This window comes from Eleutherodactylus coqui, chromosome 11, assembly GCF_035609145.1.
Source record: "Eleutherodactylus coqui strain aEleCoq1 chromosome 11, aEleCoq1.hap1, whole genome shotgun sequence".
Taxonomy (NCBI): Eukaryota; Metazoa; Chordata; class Amphibia; order Anura; family Eleutherodactylidae; genus Eleutherodactylus; species Eleutherodactylus coqui.
Window position 1 is genome coordinate 142,110,723 of NC_089847.1, and position 20,804 is coordinate 142,131,526.

At 52.5% G+C, this 20,804-nt stretch overlaps 1 protein-coding gene across 1 annotated transcript in view; it reads right to left on the reverse strand.

Moving 5' to 3' along the window:
- The window catches only part of ABCC8 (ATP binding cassette subfamily C member 8), a 166,353-nt gene that overhangs the window by 100,928 nt on the left and 44,621 nt on the right, over positions 1–20,804 (reverse strand). Inside the window, exons 7-8 of the mRNA XM_066583718.1 lie at positions 17,083–17,247; positions 706–861 (exon numbers count right to left, since the gene is read on the reverse strand). Coding sequence (XP_066439815.1) covers positions 706–861; positions 17,083–17,247 — 321 coding nt within the window. The remainder of the gene's footprint in view (positions 1–705; positions 862–17,082; positions 17,248–20,804) is intronic.

The window sequence follows — 20,804 nt, forward strand, 5'->3', positions numbered from 1 at the left end:
AGGGGGTCCCACATACTATATGTCATCATAAAACATCTGGGAGTCAAGTGAACGGCAGCACCTCCCGCCACGTCCCACTGCCGGCTGCGCCTCCCGCCACGTCCCACTGCCAGCTGCGCCTCCCGCCACGTCCCACTGCCAGCTGCGCCTCCCGCCACGTCCTACTGCCGGCTGCGCCTCCCACCACGTCCCACTGCCAGCTGCGCCTCCCGCCACGTCCCACTGCCAGCTGCGCCTCCCGCCACGTCCTACTGCCGGCTGCGCCTCCCACCACGTCCCACTGGCAGCTGCGCCTCCCGCCACTCCCCACTGCCGGCTGCGCCTCCCGCCACTCCCCACTGGTGGCTGCGCCTCCCGCCACGTCCCACTGGTGGCTGCGCCTCCCGCCACGTCCCACTGGTGGCTGCGCCTCCCGCCACGTCCCACTGGTGGCTGCGCCTCCCGCCACGTCCCACTGGCGGCTGCGCCTCCCGCCACGTCCCACTGGCGGCTGCGCCTCCCGCCACGTCCCACTGGCGGCTGCGCCTCCCGCCACGTCCCACTGGCGGCTGCGCCTCCCGCCACGTCCCACTGCCAGCTGCGCCTCCCGCCACGTCCCATTGCCGGCTACGACTACCGCCACTCCTACTGCCAGTTGTGCCACGCACCACTCCTACTGCTGGCTGCACCTCCCATAGGTTCATACTGCACTGCTGGCATCCTCACCTGAACTGGCATTGCCCAGAGGTTGGGACACAGGAAGAAGAACCACATGAGTTGATTGGTGTCAATGGCCACCAGGTTGCAGATCTGGCCGGACGTCATCTCCCCCATGGACATGTTGGACGTGGACAGATGCATGATCTTATTGTAGGTCTTGGTCTGTGAGAGACAAATTACACAAAATAACAGTAAAATAGCACCAATCACTAGAACTGCCAGCATCCCAGGCGGCTCAGGAGCCGAGTGCATGGAAAGGCTGGGCAGATCCCGCAGAATTTGAGGGGTTTGGGTGAATGTTTATTCTGCCTCTCTTGTCATGATGCAGGGTCTCCATGGAGTGGTCACAGCTGTGCCTTGTAGGCCACGCAAATCAGGTATCTGCCTCCTGCTGCTCCCCCCCTCTCCGCCCTTAATTAAGGTTCACACATGGGATGTACAGGAAACACTGCAGAGTCTCCACCTGATCCCCCTGTCTGCAGCTGCATCTCCTCCTCCACCTGATCCACTCTCTGCAGCGGCATCTCCTCCTCCACCTGATCCCCTCTTTGCAACTGCGTCTCCCCCTCCACCTGATCCCCTCTTTGCAACTGCGTCTCCCCCTCCACCTGATCCCCTCTTTGCAGCTGCATCTCCCCTTCTACCTGAACCCCTCTCTGCAGCTGCATCTCCCCCTCCACCTGATCCCCTCTTTGCAGCTGCATCTCCCCTTCTACCTGAACCCCTCTCTGCAGCTGCATCTCCTCCTCCACCTGATCAGCTCTCTGCAGCGGCATCTCCTCCACCTGATCCCCTCTTTGCAACTGCGTCTCCCCCTCCACCTGATCCCCTCTTTGCAACTGTGTCTCCCCATCCACCTGATCCCCTCTTTGCAACTGCGTCTCCCCCTCCACCTGATCCCCTCTTTGCAACTGCGTCTCCCCCTCCACCTGATCCCCTCTTTGCAGCTGCATCTCCCCTTCTACCTGAACCCCTCTCTGCAGCTGCATCTCCCCCTCTACCTGAACCCCTCTCTGCAGCTGCATCTCCCCCTCCACCTGATCCCCTCTCTGCAGCGACATCTCCCCCTGCACCTGATCCCCTTTCTGCAGCAGCATCTCCACCTGATCGCCTCTCTGCAGCTGCTTCCACCTCCACCTGAATCCCTCTCTGCAGCTGCATCTCCCCCTCCACCTGATTCCCTCTCTGCAGCGACATATCCCCCTCCACCTGAACCACTCTCTGCAGCTGCATCTCCTCCTCCACCTGATCCCCTCTCTGCAGCTGCATCTCCCACTCCACCTGATCCCCTCTTTGCAACTGCATCTCCCCCTCCACCTGATCCCCTCTTTGCAACTGCATCTCCCCCTCCACCTGATTCCCTCTCTGCAGCGACATATCCCCCTCCACCTGAACCCCTCTCTGCAGCTGCATCTCCTCCTCCACCTGATCCACTCTCTGCAGCGGCATCTCCTCCTCCACCTGATCCACTCTTTTCAACTGCGTCTCCCCCTCCACCTGATCCCCTCTTTGCAGCTGCATCTCCCCTTCTACCTGAACCCCTCTCTGCAGCTGCATCTCCCCCTCCACCTGATCCCCTCTTTGCAGCTGCATCTCCCCTTCTACCTGAACCCCTCTCTGCAGCTGCATCTCCTCCTCCACCTGATCAGCTCTCTGCAGCGGCATCTCCTCCTCCACCTGATCCCCTCTTTGCAACTGTGTCTCCCCATCCACCTGATCCCCTCTTTGCAACTGCGTCTCCCCCTCCACCTGATCCCCTCTTTGCAACTGCGTCTCCCCCTCCACCTGATCCCCTCTTTGCAGCTGCATCTCCCCTTCTACCTGAACCCCTCTCTGCAGCTGCATCTCCCCCTCTACCTGAACCCCTCTCTGCAGCTGCATCTCCCCCTCCACCTGATCCCCTCTCTGCAGCGACATCTCCCCCTGCACCTGATCCCCTTTCTGCAGCAGCATCTCCACCTGATCGCCTCTCTGCAGCTGCTTCCCCCTCCACCTGAATCCCTCTCTGCAGCTGCATCTCCCCCTCCACCTGAACCACTCTCTGCAGCTGCATCTCCTCCTCCACCTGATCCACTCTCTGCAGCTGCATCTCCCCCTCCACCTGATCCCCTCTTTGCAACTGCATCTCCCCCTCCACCTGATCCCCTCTTTGCAACTGCATCTCCCCCTCCACCTGATCCCCTCTTTGTAGCTGCATCTCCCCCTCCACCTGATCCCCTCTCTGCATCTGCATCTCCCCCTCCACCTGATCCCCGCTCTGCAGTTGCATCTCCCCCTCCACCTGAACCACTGTCTGTAGCTGCATCTCCCCCTCCACCTGACCGTCTCTCTGCAGCTGCATCTCCCCCTCCACCTGACCGTCTCTCTGCAGCTGCATCTCCCCCTCCTCCTGATCCCCTCTCTGCAGCTGCATCTCCCCCTCCACCTGATCCCCTCTCTGCAGCTGCATCTCCCCCTCTACCTGAACCCCTCTCTGCAGCGGCATCTCCTCCTCCACCTGATCCCCTCTCTGCAGCTGCATCTCCCCCTCCTCCTGATCCCCTCTCTGCAGCTGCATCTCCCCCTCCTCCTGATCCCGTCTGCAGCTGCATCTCCCCCTCCTCCTGATCCCCTCTCTGCAGCTGCATCTCCCCCTCCACCTGACCGTCTCTCTGCAGCTGCATCTCCCCTCCACCTGATCTCATCTCACAACTTGCTTTTGCATTCCCCCTATCATCCAGCAGAGTCACTCCGATAGGGGTCTCAGTTTGGGATGTGTTGGTGGATCTGCCGCTCTGTGTGTTTCTTTACGGCGTTCACTGTGCAGGATAAATAACATTATATTCAACAGTTCAGACTTTTATGGACGAAATATTCATATTTTTACGGAAAAGTTTTTTCTGCATTTTTGTTATCTTTTTTATTTTTTTTAAAATTTAACATAACTTTTTTTTTACATTTGTTTTCTTCCTATGAGGGAAGTGGTGATCTCTCGTTGCACCCCTCACTGCTGTCCCTTAATGTGCGGACTATGTGGGATCTGCAGGCCTTAACTAGTATTCTAGAGGCCATGAAACCCGCTTGGCACCTAGGATCCATCGTGTGGGGGTGCTCCCTCTGTCCATCCTCTTAGAGCGTGGCATGTAAGGGGTTAAACACCTGGGATCAGCCTGTTCCATATGTAATAGCCTGTTCGTGAGGCCAAAAATTTGCAACGATTTAATCATGGGGGTAGTAGTTGTCAGGTCGTACACGGCGCATTAATCACACTGGACAAGTGCACAGTACCTCGGGTCCTCCGGATGATGGGGGGTGTAGTGCACAGTACCTCGGGCCTCTGGATGATGGGGGTTGTAGTGCACAGTACCTCGGGTCCTCCGGATGATGGGGGTTGTAGTGCACAGTACCTCGGGTCCTCCGGATGATGGGGGTTGTAGTGCACAGTACCTCGGGTCCTCCGGATGATGGGGGTTGTAGTGCACAGTACCTCGGGTCCCCCGGATGATGGGGGTTGTAGTGCACAGTACCTCGGGTCCTCTGGATGATGGGGGTTGTAGTGCACAGTACCTCGGGTCCTCCGGATGATGGGGGTTGTAGTGCACAGTACCTCGGGTCCTCCGGATGATGGGGGTTGTAGTGCACAGTACCTCGGGTCCTCCGGATGACGGGGGGTGTAGTGCACAGTACCTCGGGTCCTCCGGATGACGGGGGTTGTAGTGCACAGTACCTCGGGTCCTCCGGATGATGGGGGTTGTAGTGCACAGTACCTCGGGTCCTCCGGATGATGGGGGTTGTAGTGCACAGTACCTCGGGTCCTCCGGATGATGGGGGTTGTAGTGCACAGTACCTCGGGTCCTCCGGATGATGGGGGTTGTAGTGCACAGTACCTCGGGTCCTCCGGATGATGGGGGTTGTAGTGCACAGTACCTCGGGTCCTCCGGATGATGGGGGTTGTAGTGCACAGTACCTCGGGTCCTCCGGATGATGGGGGTTGTAGTGCACAGTACCTCGGGTCCTCCGGATGACGGGGGGTGTAGTGCACAGTACCTCGGGTCCTCCGGATGACGGGGGGTGTAGTGCACAGTACCTCGGGTCCTCCGGATGATGGGGGTTGTAGTGCACAGTACCTCGGGTCCCCCGGATGATGGGGGTTGTAGTGCACAGTACCTCGGGTCCTCCGGATGATGGGGGTTGTAGTGCACATTACCTCGGGTCCTCTGGATGATGGGGGTTGTAGTGCACAGTACCTCGGGTCCTCCGGATGATGGGGGTTGTAGTGCACAGTACCTCGGGTCCTCTGGATGATGGGGGTTGTAGTGCACAGTACCTCGGGTCCTCCGGATGATGGGGGTTGTAGTGCACAGTACCTCGGGTCCTCCGGATGATGGGGGTTGTAGTGCACAGTACCTCGGGTCCTCTGGATGATGGGGGTTGTACTGCACAGCACCTCGGGTCCTCCGGATGATGGGGGTTGTAGTGCACAGTACCTCGGGTCCTCTGGATGATGGGGGTTGTAGTGCACAGTACCTCGGGTCCTCCGGATGATGGGGGTTGTAGTGCACAGTACCTCGGGTCCTCCGGATGATGGGGGTTGTAGTGCACAGTACCTCGGGTCTTCTGGATGATGGGGGTTATAGTGCACAGTACCTCGGGTCCTCTGGATGATGGGGGTTATAGTGCACAGTACCTCGGGTCCTCCGGATGATGGGGGTTGTAGTGCACAGTACCTCGGGTCCTCCGGATGATGGGGGTTGTAGTGCACAGTACCTCGGGTCCTCCGGATGATGGGGGTTGTAGTGCACAGTACCTCGGGGCCTCCGGATGATGGGGGTTGAAGTGCACAGTACCTCGGGTCCTCCGGATGATGGGGGCTGTAGTGCACAGTACCTCGGGTCCTCCGGATGATGGGGGCTGTAGTGCACAGTACCTCGGGTCCTCCGGATGATGGGGGCTGTAGTGCACAGTACCTCGGGTCCTCCGGATAATGGGGGTTGTAGTGCACAGTACCTCGGGTCCTCCGGATGATGGGGGTTGTAGTGCACAGTACCTCGGGTCCTCCGGATGATGGGGGTTGTAGTGCACAGTACCTTGGGTCCTCTGGATGATGGGGGTTATAGTGCACAGTACCTCGGGTCCTCCGGATGATGGGGGTTGTAGTGCACAGTACCTCGGGTCCTCTGGATGACGGGGGTTGTAGTGCACAGTACCTCGGGTCCTCTGGATGATGGGGGTTGTAGTGCACAGTACCTCGGGTCCTCCGGATGATGGGGGTTGTAGTGCACAGTACCCCGGGTCCTCCGGATGATGGGGGTTGTAGTGCACAGTTCCTCGGGTCCTCTGGATGACGGGGGTTGTAGTGCACAGTACCTCGGGTCCTCCGGATGACGGGGGGTGTAGTACACAGTACCTCGGGTCCTCCGGATGATGGGGGTTGTAGTGCACCGTACCTCGGGTCCTCCGGATGATGGGGGTTGTAGTGCACCGTACCTCGGGTCCTCCGGATGATGGGGGCTGTAGTGCACAGTACCTCGGGTCCTCCGGATGATGGGGGTTGTAGTGCACAGTACCTCGGGTCCTCCGGATGATGGGGGTTGTAGTGCACAGTACCTAGGGTCCTCCGGATGATGGGGGTTGTAGTGCACAGTACCTCGGGTCCTCCGGATGGTGGGGGTTGTAGTGCACAGTACCTCGGGTCCTCCGGATGATGGGGGTTGTAGTGCACAGTACCTCGGGTCCTCTGGATGATGGGGGTTGTAGTGCACAGTACCTCGGGTCCTCCGGATGATGGGGGTTGTAGTGCACAGTACCTCGGGTCCTCCAGAACGGGGGAGGCCCGGTAAAGCTTTACTAGTGACTTCCCCAGCAGGCAGAGGTTACAGCGCAGGGAAACTTAGTACATATTCAGCAATACTTGGCATGAAAGTCCATGGCCACAGGGTGGCAGTAATGATCCCCCTGCTGTCATAGACTTCAGCTGGCGTGGGTGTCAGTTACGGGCGTACCACTATACGGGGTTCTATACTACCGGCGGCCGCAGAGGAATCCTAACGCAGACTGGGAATTATTTGTAAAGATTTGGTAGACTTCTGCACTGATCCTGTTGTAGAGAATTAGATTGTCACTGGCCGGGGTAATTACTCCCTACGGCTCCCTCTTGTGGTGGGACTTTATGGTGAAGACATTTAGGCTCACTCATTCCCATGCACTTCACATACGGTCCGGCGGTCTCTCCTCCTCCTCCATCTTCAGGTGCACAAGGGCTGAAGGTGCCCTCATGCATCTCTGTGGTAGCAAACCCTCAGATGGTAGATAAGCGCTGAGGGTTTGCTACCACAAGCTTGCTGTGTGATCTGTGTCTTGCTTGCTGACCGTTTGTACGTTTAAATTCTGTCAGTTTTATGTCAGCTTGCTGTGTGACCTGCTATCTGAGTCCTGTCCTGTTGCAGCTTTCTGTGTGAACTCTGTCCGATTCTGCTGGACTCCTGGTTAGTGTAGGGACTAGCAGTAAAACCAGGAGTCTGGCAGAATCATACAGAGTTCACACAGAAAGCTGCAACAGGACAGGACTCAGATAGCAGGTCACACAGCAAGCTGACATAAAACTGACAGAATTTAAACGTACAAATGGACATGAACCAGCAGGGCACAGATGGTACAACAAGCTTGCAACAGGACAGACAACCAGGGCAAGGACTCTACCATATAGTGCAAACCACACAGACTCACTTGCAAACACAGATCAGAATGGGGACAAGCTGAACATGACTGATAACAAGTTACAGAACACAGCAGTAACATGACTGCTCACCCTGGGACCCAGCCAGAGACTGACCAGGAGCTGGGATTATATGTGAGCACAGACCCAGGAGATTGGCTAGCAGGAAGTACCACACCCAGCCAGCTCAATTAACCCTCAACCACCTGTAGCTGTGCTGCTAGGAGTAGATAGTACAACAGAACCCAGCAGCACACGTAACATCTGTGTGCTGTGAAGATATTAAACAAACGATTTCAGACTTCCTACTACACCAAGCAGGCAGTCAGACCCCCACCACATGTTGGGAAGCCCTAAAATAGGTAATAAGAGGGGCCCTTATTAAACATAGGGAAAATTCCCCAAACATCTCCACATTACTCAACAAAATCAAAGCCCTGAAAACCACGTAAAAATAATGGATCCCATTCAGCCTCGACTGAACCACTCAACGCTGGAGAAGAATTAAGAAGGATGGTAGACCAAAAACACCTACGGTCCCGCGATCTACGCAAAAACTACTCCTATGAATATCAGAATAAATGCGGACGCCCCCTGGCACGCCTTCTCCATATGACAAGAGGCCACACCTTCATATCCTCCATAAATGAGAAGTCAGGGTGGAAACATATGACCCAACTAAAATAGTGGAGCCCTTCAGAGCTTACTAGAAGGAGCTTTATCAAATTAAAGGCCAATGTGACGATATGGCGCCAGAAGCCCAGGGGGCATGTTACCAGTCTTACATGCAGGAAACTGCTCTCCCACGATTACTGGAGAGGAACGTGGCCTCATGGAAAGATATATATCTAGGGAGTAGAGTAAGACATTCTTCCACGGTGATCAGGTGGGCATCGTCCCGGGCAGAGAGGCCAAAGATAACAATATGATGCCATAGGCATCACGGACACTTGGTGGGATGATACACATGATTGGATACAAGGCTTGAAGGATACAATGTATTTATAAGGAACAGACCTAATAAAAGGGGGGGAGGTGTTGTGTTGTATGTTAGGAGAACATTCATCTCCACAGAGATTCAAGCTTCAGAGCTGGGAGTTCTGTAGAAACTGTTTGGGTAAGAATACAAGCAGAGAACAACAGAAAGGACCCCATTGTAGGCATTTACTATAGGCCGCCTGGACAAGCAGAAGATGTGGAGGAACTCCTTCTACATCCGATGGCCAAGCTCTCAAAGAAGCCCAACATAGTGATCATGGGAGATTTTACCATCCAGACATTTGTTGGGAATCTCTCAGGTAAAAGTAATGGATCCAACAGATTCTTATCCGCTCTTGTGACAACTTTATCTTCCAGAAGGTAGAAGAGAAAACAAGGTATCTGCTATCTTGGCCCTAATTCTTACCAACAGGGAGGGAATGGTTGGGGAAGTAAGGGTGGCTGGGACCTTAGGAGGCAGGGATCATGATATCCTTGGATGTTGGATAACAAGGGGAGGAAGACCTGAGAAGACTCAGACCTCAAGGTTGGATTTCAGAAAGGCAGATTTTACTGAACTCAGAAAGAGGAAGAATCCAATGGCCGGATGTTCTTAAGGACAGAAATGTCCAAGAAGGTTGGGAAATATTGTGAAATGAGATTCTCAAAGCACAATTGTTACCAATCCCTAAAAGAAGGAAGAATGGGAAGCATCTAAAGAGACCCGGATGGATGAACACAGAACTTGCACACATGTTAAAGAGGAAGAAAAATAGGTTTATTAAATGGAAAGAGGGGGAATATCTAAAGAAGAATATAATGGGGTCTGCAGAAACTGTAGGGCAAGTGTCAGAGAAGATAAAGCTAATAATGAATTGAGGCTTGTAAGAGAGGCCAAAAGCAATAAAAAAGGATTTGGGGGTCAAAAGCAAAAGAAAAGTCACAGATGCTATTGGACGCTTACAGGATGAAAATGGTGAATTGGTTAAGAATGATGCTGAGATGGCCGAACTGTTAAATTCCTATTTTGTATTTGTTTTCTCTCAGAAAGTAGATGTAACATCAACTGATCTTCCCTGTGCTATGGGGGGAATAAAAGAATACAGGCTATCTGTAAGCAGAGAGATCGTGAGGGAACACTTAGCTAACTTACATGAATTCAAGTCTCAAGGTCCAGATGAATTACATCCTAGGATACTAAAGGAAGCAGCGGAGGCAATTACTGAACCATTCATCATAATCTGTGACAATTCCTGGAGAACAGGAGAAGTCCCAGAAGATTGGAGAAGGGCAAATGTTGTTCCTATCTTCAAAAAAGGGAAGAAGGTGGATCCAGGAAACTACAGGCCTGTGAGCCTGACTTCTATACCGGGAAAGATCTTTGAACAAATTATTAAACAGCATGTATGCAAGTACTTGGATGAGAATGGAGTAATTAACCAGAGCAAGCATGGGTTTGTAACAAACAAGTCATGCCAGCCGAATCTAATTTCCTTCTATGACAGAATCCCCGACTGGGTTAATGAGGAAATGCGGCGGATATAGTATATCTTGTCTTTAGTAACGAATTTTACAAAATATCTTATAGGATACCTATAGGAAAAAATGACCAAATCTGGGATTGACAAGGCAACTGTTAGGTGGATTCACAACTGGCTGAGTGATCGTACTCAAAGAGTGGTCATAAATGGCTGCACATCCAAGTGGAAGAATGTATCAAGTGGGGTACCACAAGGCTCTGTCCTAGGCCCAGTGTTGGTCAACATTGTTATAAATGATCTGGAGGAGGGAATTGTGGGAAACTGATCAAATGTGCTGATGACACAAAGCTAGGAGAGATAGATAACACTAGGGAAGAGAGAGAGAGGATTCAAAAAGATCTAGAAAAGCTTGCACAGTGGGCAGCAACTAACAGAATGGGATTTAACAAGGAGAAATGCAAAGTCCTACATCTGGGCAAGAGAAATAAAAAAAGCACATACAGAATGGGAGGAATTGGGGTAAGCAGCAGCACATGGGAAAAAGACTTGGGTATACTAATAGATCATAGACTGAACATGAGTGAACAATGTGATGCAGCAGCCAAAAAGGCAAACACAATTCTGGGATGTATTAGGAGAAGCATCGAGTCTAGATCATGTGAGGTCATTATCCCCTCTACTCTTCCTTAGTCAGACCTCATCTGGAATACTGGGTCCAGTTCTGGGCACCCCACTTTATAAAAGACACAGACAAACTGGAGCAAGTTCAGAGAAGAGTTACCAAGATGGTGAGCGGTCTGCAAATCATGTCCTATGAGGAACGGGTAAAGGATCTGGGAATGTTTAGCAGAAGAGAAGGCTGAGAGGAGACTTAAAGGGGTTGTCCCGCGCCGAAACGGGTTTTTTTTTTTTTTCAACCCCCCCCCCCCGTTCGGCGCGAGACAACCCCGATGCAGGGAAGTAAAGAAAGCTTACCGGAGCGCTTACCTTAATCCCCGCGCTCCGGTGACTTCAATACTTACCGCTGAAGATGGCCGCCGGGATCCTCTGTCTCCGTGGACCGCAGCTCTTCTGTGCGGTCCATTGCCGATTCCAGCCTCCTGATTGGCTGGAATCGGCACGTGACGGGGCGGAGCTACACGGAGCCGCTCTCTGGCACGAGCGGCTCCATAGAAGACTGCAGAAGACCCGGACTGCGCAAGCGCGGCTAATTTGGCCATCGGAGGGCGAAAATTAGTCGGCTCCATGGGAACGAGGACGCTAGCAACGGAACAGGTAAGTAAAAAACTTTTTATAACTTCTGTATGGCTCATAATTAATGCACAATGTATATTACAAAGTGCATTAATATGGCCATACAGAAGTGTATAGACCCACTTGCTGCCGCGGGACAACCCCTTTAATAGCTGCCTACAAATATCTGAAGGGCTGTCACAGTGCAGAGGGATCAGCCCTATTCTCATCTGTACAAGGAAAGACTAGAAGCAATGGGATGAAACTGAAAGGGAGGAGACACAGATTAGATATTAGACAGTGAGGGGATCAATGAGTGGAACAGGTTACCACGGGAGGTGGGGAGTTCTCCTTCAATGGAAGTCTTCAGATAGTGGACGAATATCTGTCTGGGATGATTTAGTGAATCCTGCACTGAGCAGGGGGTTGGACCCGATGACCCTGGAGGTCCCTTCCAACTCTACCATTCTAGGATTCTAATAAAACCCTTCTCCTGTTAACAAGAGCCTCAACCGGAAAGCAATCGTTATGCCTATTCTCCCTTGACACTGAAAAGGCATTCGTTGGGTAACTAGGGTTTCCTATGCTCTGCCCTTGAACAAGTTGGCCTAGGTCCCAGGTTCTTGGGCAAAGAGATGGCCCTATATTCGGACCCCACAGCACAGGTAAAGGCCAAAAAGCAAAACTCAACAGGGCTGCCAGCTTTCTCCGATGTTATATACAATTATAATGGAGCACTTGACCATCGCCCCAAGGAAGAACCCAGACATACGTGGCATTACCATAGGCTGGGAGCAATATAAAACCGCCTGTAAGGTCTCTGCCCTTCCTTTCTACTTCTGTCCAGCGCTGAGAGGGTTAACCAGGTCTCTGTCTCTCAGTTCACCTGTGGGGTTAATTAGGCATTACTCCCCTATTTAAGGTGAGGGGATGTACTTCCTGGCTGCCTTGGAATTGTTGTTTGTCAGTTGCTGATAAGAATCAGTTTCACTGGCCATTCTGTGTGTCAGCTCTGCCCGCTCGCTCTCTGGGTTCTGTCTTGTCTGGGTCCTGTCTGCCTCTCTGCCCTCGGTCTATTTCTGACCTTCTGTTCTGTATGAGGCTTCCTGCAAATCTGCATCTGCTCTTACGTTTACTTTCTGACCTGGTTGTGCCTGTGCGCCAGCCCCGCCTGGTTGTGCCTGTGCGCCAGCCCCGCCTGGTTGTGCCTGTGCGCCAGCCCCGCCTGGTTGTGCCTGTGTGCCAGCCCCACCTGGTTCCATCTATTACCCCTTCAGGGATAGTCAGGCCTGAGGTTTCAGGGCAGGACCACCCTGGTGTCTGTCATGCCTCTGTCCATCCGTGAGTATGTGGTCCCTTCCTGTGTTGAGTTCTGTCTATGCCTTCCCAGTTCTGTCGGTACTCCTGTCTCTGGGTTGGTTCTGTATTCCCATCTATAGTCCACCTATCAGAGGAGTCAGCTACCAGCCTCTGCAGCATGGTCTTCAGCCTTGGTGGGTTGATCCAGTGGAATATAAAACTATATTCCCTGACACAGCCCTCTCTGCTGACGACCTCCTACTGTACATCTCACAGCCCCGAACTTCTCTCCGGTCATTCTGAGAGAGTTTACACACGTCAGCCATCTCAGCAGCTTTAAGATTAACATGAACAAGACCGAGGCTTTAAACATATCCCTCCTGGCAGAGGAAGTCAAGCGGCTGGCCAGTCAATTTCCCTTCAAGTGGAGATCTTCGCCCTTGAAGGACTTAAGTTCCACATTTCCACTGATCTGTCTCAGTTGTTCTATTAAATTGTGCCCCACTGTTGGAGAAAACAACCCGTGAGCCGAAGTCCTACTGCAGGAAACCCCTATCCTGGTTCAGGCGAATCAATGTTCTTAAGATGGACGTAATTCCCAGATTCCTCTACCCATCCCAGATGCTCCCTATTAAAATTTTGGCCCAGCTTTTCAGACAAACCAAGCAGCGTTCCGCAGATTATTATGGGGAGGTAAGGGAGCAGACTGACTTACCGCACTCTGTCACTTTAAGACCCTAAGTTCTACTACTTTGCAGCTATACTTACTAGGCTGCTTGAATGGCACTTATGTTCTACGTCCAAACAGTGGGTGGAGGTAGAGATGGCTAAGATCAGGACTAATACCCAGAACCAACCCTGCTGTGAATTGCCTAGAGGAATGGGACGGGTTGGTGGCATAAAAGAGTCTCCTAAGACGTAAAGGAGCTTTGGCTCCCCTATTCCAGAGCCCCACATTCCCGCCTGGACAACACACACCCATTTCTGTGGTGGAAGGCATTCAATAACGAGACCAATAGAGGTGGCCCCATGAAGGTTTTGCCCTCACTGCCCACACTTCAGGCCGGCCACCCAGACAAGCTGCTCTTCCAGTTTGGACAAAGACAACTATCAGCCTTTCTTACCTTCAAAGGGAACCCTCCCAGCTAGGAGACTCTCGTACTGCAATTGAAAATTTGCTTTTACAGAAAGTCCTTTTCCCCATAGCCTCTCCTAGATACCTTGGACCTGAAGTTTTTCTGGAATGGCGCATTCTCCTTGTATGAAAGGGTAACACATGGGGCGGTCACCCAATCACCACGGCTGGCACTGCTTTCCACCATCCCTGGGAGTCTGACAGTTTCTCACAGCAGCGAGAGCCGTGATCCCTAGACGCTGGCGGAGCACTCGCCCCCCCATAATAGTCCAATTTGTCCAGGAATTGAGTCATCTAAGATACATGGAGCAACTAGTAGCAGAAGATCCCCCAGAAGGTGGGGGCTGCCTGGGAAAGTGCGCAGCACGGTCCGTCATCCTGGAGGCGACAGAATTCCAAGAATTCTTGGAGGAAGTGAATCAAATCACTCTCAAACTTTGAGTTGAAGGGTGGTTTTCCCTGCAGGCTACCTTCTCCTCTGTTGTACAGTAACCCCTCACCCAGCTTCCCCTCCGTCATACAGTAACCCCTCACTCCGCTTCCCCTCCGTCATACAGTAACCCCTCACCCAGCTTCCCCTCCGTCATACAGTAACCCCTCACTCCGCTTCCCCTCCGTCATACAGTAACCCCTCACCCAGCTTCCCCTCCGTCGTACAGTAACCCCTCACCCAGCTTCCCCTCCGTCATACAGTAACCCCTCACTCCGCTTCCCCTCCGTCATACAGTAACCCCTCACCCAGCTTCCCCTCCGTCATACAGTAACCCCTCACTCCGCTTCCCCTCCGTCATACAGTAACCCCTCACTCAGCTTCCCCTCCATCATACAGTAACCCCTCACTCAGCTTCCCCTCCGTCGTACAGTAACCCCTCACCCAGCTTCCCCTCAGTCATACAGTAACCCCTCACCTAGCTTCCCCTCCGTCATAAAGTAACCCCTCACCTAGCTTCCCCTCCATCATACAGTAACCCCTCACTCAGCTCCCCTCCATCATACAGTAACCGCATACCCAGCTCTCCTCCATCATACAGTAACCCCTCACCCAGCTCTCCTCTCCATCATACAGTAACCCCTCACCCAGCTCTCCTCCATGGTACAGTAACCCCTCACCCAGCTCTCCTCCATCGTACAGTAACCCCTCACCCAGCTCTCCTCTCCGTCGTACAGTAAACCCTCACCCAGCTCTCCTCCATGGTACAGTGACTCCTCACCCAGCTCTCCTCCATCGTACAGTAACCCCTCACCCAGCTCTCCTCCATCATACAGTAACCCCTCACCCAGCTCTCCTCCATCGTACAGTAACCCCTCACCCAGCTCTACTCCATGGTACAGTAACCCCTCACCCAGCTCTCCTCCATCGTACAGTAACCCCTCACCCAGCTCTACTCCATGGTACAGTAACCCCTCACCCAGCTCTCCTCCATCGTACAGTAACGCCTCACCCAGCTCTCCTCTCCATCATACAGTAACCCCTCACCCAGCTCTCCTCCATCGTACAGTAACCCCTCACCCAGCTCTACTCCATGGTACAGTAACCCCTCACCCAGCTCTCCTCCATCGTACAGTAACCCCTCACCCAGCTCTTTTCCATTGTACAGTAGCCCCTCACCCAGCTCTCCTCCATCATACAGTAACCCCTCACCCAGCTCTCCTCCATAGTACAGTAACCCCTCACCCAGCTCACCTCCATGGTACAGTAACCCCTCACCCAGCTCTCCTCCATCATACAGTAACCCCTCACCCAGCTCTACTCCATGGTACAGTAACCCCTCACCCAGCTCTCCTCCATCGTACAGTAACCCCTCACCCAGCTCTCCTCTCCATCATACAGTAACCCCTCACCCAGCTCTCCTCCATCGTACAGTAACCCCTCACCCAGCTCTACTCCATGGTACAGTAACCCCTCACCCAGCTCTCCTCCATCGTACAGTAACCCCTCACCCAGCTCTTTTCCATTGTACAGTAGCCCCTCACCCAGCTCTCCTCCATCATACAGTAACCCCTCACCCAGCTCTCCTCCATAGTACAGTAACCCCTCACCCAGCTCTCCTCCATCGTACAGTAACCCCTCACCCAGCTCTCCTCCATGGTACAGTAACCCCTCACCCAGCTCTCCTCCATCGTACAGTAACCCCTCACCCAGCTCTACTCCATGGTACAGTAACCCCTCACCCAGCTCTCCTCCATCGTACAGTAACCCCTCACCCAGCTCTTTTCCATTGTACAGTAGCCCCTCACCCAGCTCTCCTCCATCATACAGTAACCCCTCACCCAGCTCTCCTCCATAGTACAGTAACCCCTCACCCAGCTCTCCTCCATCGTACAGTAACCCCTCACCCAGCTCTCCTCCATGGTACAGTAACCCCTCACCCAGCTCTCCTCCATCGTACAGTAACCCCTCACCCAGCTCTCCTCCATCGTACAGTAACCCCTCACCCAGCTCTCCTCCATAGTACAGTAACCCCTCACCCAGCTCTCCTCCATCATACAGTAACCCCTCACCCAGCTCTCCTCCATCGTACAGTAACCCCTCACCCAGCTCTCCTCCATCGTACAGTAACCCCTCACCCAGCTCTCCTCCATCGTACAGTAACCCCTCACCCAGCTCTCCTCCATCGTACAGTAACCCCTCACTCAGCTCTCCTCTCCATCGTACAGTAACCCCTCACCCAGCTCTCCTCTCCATCGTACAGTAACCCCTCACCCAGCTCTCCTCCATGGTACAGTAACCCCTCACCCAGCTCTCCTCCATGATACAGTAACCCCTCACCCAGCTCTCCTCCATCGTACAGTAACCCCTCACCCAGCTCTCCTCCATAGTACAGTAACCCCTCACCCAGCTCTCCTCCATCATACAGTAACCCCTCACCCAGCTCTCCTCCATCGTACAGTAACCCCTCACCCAGCTCTCCTCCATCGTACAGTAACCCCTCACCCAGCTCTCCTCCATCGTACAGTAACCCCTCACCCAGCTCTCCTCCATCGTACAGTAACCCCTCACTCAGCTCTCCTCTCCATCGTACAGTAACCCCTCACCCAGCTCTCCTCTCCATCGTACAGTAACCCCTCACCCAGCTCTCCTCCATGGTACAGTAACCCCTCACCCAGCTCTCCTCCATGATACAGTAACCCCTCACCCAGCTCTCCTCCATCATACAGTAACCCCTCACCCAGCTCTCCTCCATCGTACAGTAACCCCTCACCCAGCTCTCCTCTCCATCATACAGTAACCCCTCGCCCAGCTCTCCTCTTCATCGTACAGTAACCCCTCACCCGCCGGGGAAGTACATTACTGGATACGTGATGGCCGCGCAGGTGGAGGAGGCTGTATAGTATTTATATCACTTGTTGGATGGATGGCGGCCAAGAAACATACCGTTATTTCCTGGAACTCCCGTGATGGGGCACAGTGTCACCACCACAGCTCTACAGACTGGCACCAGCTGCTAGCAATGCATCACAAGCGCCAACTACTGACCACACATGAAGGTGAGAATATCCCACCCTGTCCCTTAGACCCCAGACCACCGCTGACATCACGCTGGCGCTGCGGCTCCTGTTACCTGTATTGCTCCTCGCAGGTTGATTCCAGTCTCAATGGCGACATAATACGAGGCCTGAAGAAACGTTCTTTGCAGGAGGAGAGCAAAAAATAGCAGAACCGCCAGGACGTAGGCGTTGGCCAAAAACTCCTGGGATGAAATGAAGGAAACCCCAAAGAACACTGTCTGCAAAAGAAGATGTGAGAAGATGATGAGAGAGCGCAGTCACACAGAGAGGTGCCCATTGCCGGGCACTCACCACCACAGGGACAGGTGGGCACACTGACTATACCGTGTTGAGTGGCAAAACATACATAGTAACATAGCATGTTAGGCTGGAGGGAGACAACGTCCTTCTACTTCAGCCTGTTGTCACCTCCCCTTGTTGGTCCAGAGGAAGGCAAAAAGAAGCCCAACGAGTAGAGATGAGTGAGCATGCTCGTTTAAGGCCGATACTCGAGCAAGCATCGGTCTTCTCGAGTAACTGATTACTTGTCCGAGCAAATGCAGGGGGGGGACGGGGAGAGTGAGAGAGATCTCTTCCCCTCTTCCCCCCCTCCCCCACTCCCCCCCGCAGCCCCCCTGCATTTGCTCGGGCGACTAATCAGTTACTCGAGAAGACCGATGTTCGCTCGAGTATCAGCCTTAAACGAGCATGCTCGCTCATCTCTACTAACGAGCCAATTAGCCCATTTGTAGGAAAGAATTCCTTCCCGTCTCCATAACGGCAGTCAAAATAATCCCTGGACCAACCTCTGATAGTACCTACCTGACTGTAAGGCCCGGATCACCAACCCCGCTGGTCACCTAATATCTATATCCTGTAATATCATAGAAAGACATCAAGTCCCTCTTAAACTCCTCTATGGATTTTGCCATCACCACCTCCTCAGGCAGAGAGTTCCACAGTCTCACTGCTCTTACAGTAAAGAACCCCCTTCTATGTTGGTGATGAAACCTGCTTTCCTCTAATCGTAGCGGATGCCCTCTTGTTACCGTCGCAGTCCTGGGTATAAACAGATCATGGAGAGATCCTTGTATTGTCCCCTTATGTACTTATACAGAGTTATTTGGTCGCCCCTTAGCCGTCTTCTTTCCGGGGTGAATAATCCTAATTTTGGTGCCTCTCTGGGTATTCCAGTCCTCCCATTCCATGTATTAGTTTGGTTGCCCTTCTTTGTACCCCTCCAGTACTGTAACATCTTTCCTGAGCCCCGGTGACCAGAACTGTACGCAGTATTCCGTGTGAGGCCTGACAAGTGCCTTATATAGTGGGGGGATGATGTTCTCGTCCCTCGCCCCTATACCTCTTTTAATGCACTCCAAGACTCTATTAGCTCTTGCAGCAGCTGACTGGCATTGGTTGCTCCAGTTTAGTCTACAGCCCACTAGTCCCCCAGGTCTTGTTTTTTGTATGGCATTTGTTAAGATAGCGAATCTGCAGTGAGTCACTGTGAATCTGGTGTCTGAATAGTGGCCCAGAGCTAGTGGGGCCCCTCCATAATGTTATTTGTCTGTCTCATGTCAATGTCTTGTTAGTGTCTTGTTTGTAGAGTGCATCATCAAGGTATGTGTATTAGATGTTTGCAGGACTGAGAGTTCATGTTTGGAATGTTCGGTCCTATCTGGAAAATGTATCATTTGTGGTCACGTGATGTTATATGATATATATGTTTGCAAGAAAGCAATGGGAGCCGCACAGTCAGAGTCAGCCACACAGACACTACAGTGATCGGTCTGTGTAGGGAGGATTGAGGAGGCCAAGTGACTTCCTTATGCTCAGTCTGAGCCCGTTCAACCCAGGAGTCCTCGGTGCTTCTGCTGAGTGCTGGGAGAAGGAAAAACCCGCTTCATAGCGAGAAGAAGAAAAAGTGTGTGTGTTTGCTGGTGGAAAGGGAGAATGCGAGTACAGAGAGTAATGGAACCTACAGATAACTCGGACTGTGGATGGTACAAATACCCTGTAAGCTCCACTCAGATGTTATACTTCTAAATTGAGATTTCTACAACTGTTCTGCAATTGTTAGTGGCTTTATACAAACGTTTAAGTAAATGGCCAAGATCAACTGTTCCCTGTTTTGTTCATAAAATGGTAGAGTTGGAAGGGTCCTCCGGGGTCCTCGGGTCCCACCTTCTGTTCAGTGCAGGATCACTAAATCATCCCAGACAGATAACTTTCCAAAACATGCTCTGTGGGTCTTGGACTACTTTATTAATTCACAAGGCCTATTACTAGTACTGGGTGTAGACGCCCTATATGTACCACCTATTACTAGTACTGGGTGTAGACGTCCTCTATGTACCACCTATTACTAGTGCCGGGTGTAGACGCCCTCTATGTACCACCTATTACTAGTACTGGGTGTAGACGTCCTCTATGTACCACCTATTACTAGTGCCGGGTGTAGACGCCCTATATGTAACACCTATTACTAGTACCGGGTGTAGACGCCCTATATGTACCACCTATTACTAGTACCGGGTGTAGACATCCTCTATCTACCACCTATTACTAGTACCGGGTGTAGACGTCCTCTATGTACCACCTATTACTAGTGCTGGGTGTAGACGCCCTCTATGTACCACCTATTACTAGTACCGGGTGTAGACGTCCTCTATGTACCACCTATTACTAGTACCGGGTGTAGTCGCCCTCTCCGTACCACCTACTACTAGTACCGGGTGTAGACGCCCTCTCTGTACCACCTATCACTAGTGCTGAGTGTAGACACCTTCTCTGTACCACCTATCACTAGTGCTGAGTGTAGACACCTTCTCTGTACCACTTATTACTAGTACCGGGTGTAGACGCCCTCTATGTACCACCTATTACTAGTACTGGGTGTAGATGCCCTCTATGTACCACCTATTACTAGTACTTGGTGTAGACACCCTCTCTGTACCACCTATTACTGGTACGCGGTGTAGACATCCTCTATTTACCACCTATTACTAGTACTGGGTGTAGACACCCTCTATGTTCCACCTATTACTAGTGCCGGGTGTAGACACCCTCTCCGTACCACCTATTACTAGTACCGGGTGTAGACGCCTTCTCTGTACCACCTATCACTAGTGCTGAGTGTAGACACCTTCTCTGTACCACTTATTACTAGTACCGGGTGTAGACGCCCTCTATGTACCACCTATTACTAGTACTGGGTGTAGATGCCCTCTATGTACCACCTATTACTAGTACTTGGTGTAGACACCCTCTCTGTACCACCTATTACTGGTACGCAGTGTAGACATCCTCTATTTACCACCTATTACTAGTACTGGGTGTAGACACCCTCTATGTTCCACCTATTACTAGTACTGGGTGTAGACGCCCTCTATGTACCACCTATCACTAGTGCCAGGTGTAGACGCCCTCTCTGTACCACCTATTACTAGTACTGGGTGTAGACACCCTCTATGTTCCACCTATTACTATTACCGGGTGTAGACACCCTCTTTGTTCCAACTTTTACTTGTACTGGGTGTAGACGCCCTCTATGTACCACCTATAACTAGTACTGGGTGTAGACATCCTCTATGTACCACCTTTTACTAGTACCTAGTGTAGTCGCCCTTTATGTAACACCTATTACTAGTACCGGGTGTAGACGCCCTCTATGTACCACCTATTACTAGCGCCGGGTGTAGACACCCTCTCTGTACCACCTATTACTTGTGCTGGGTGTAGACACCCTCTTTGTACCACCTATTACTAATGCCGGGTGTAGACACCCTCTCTGTAC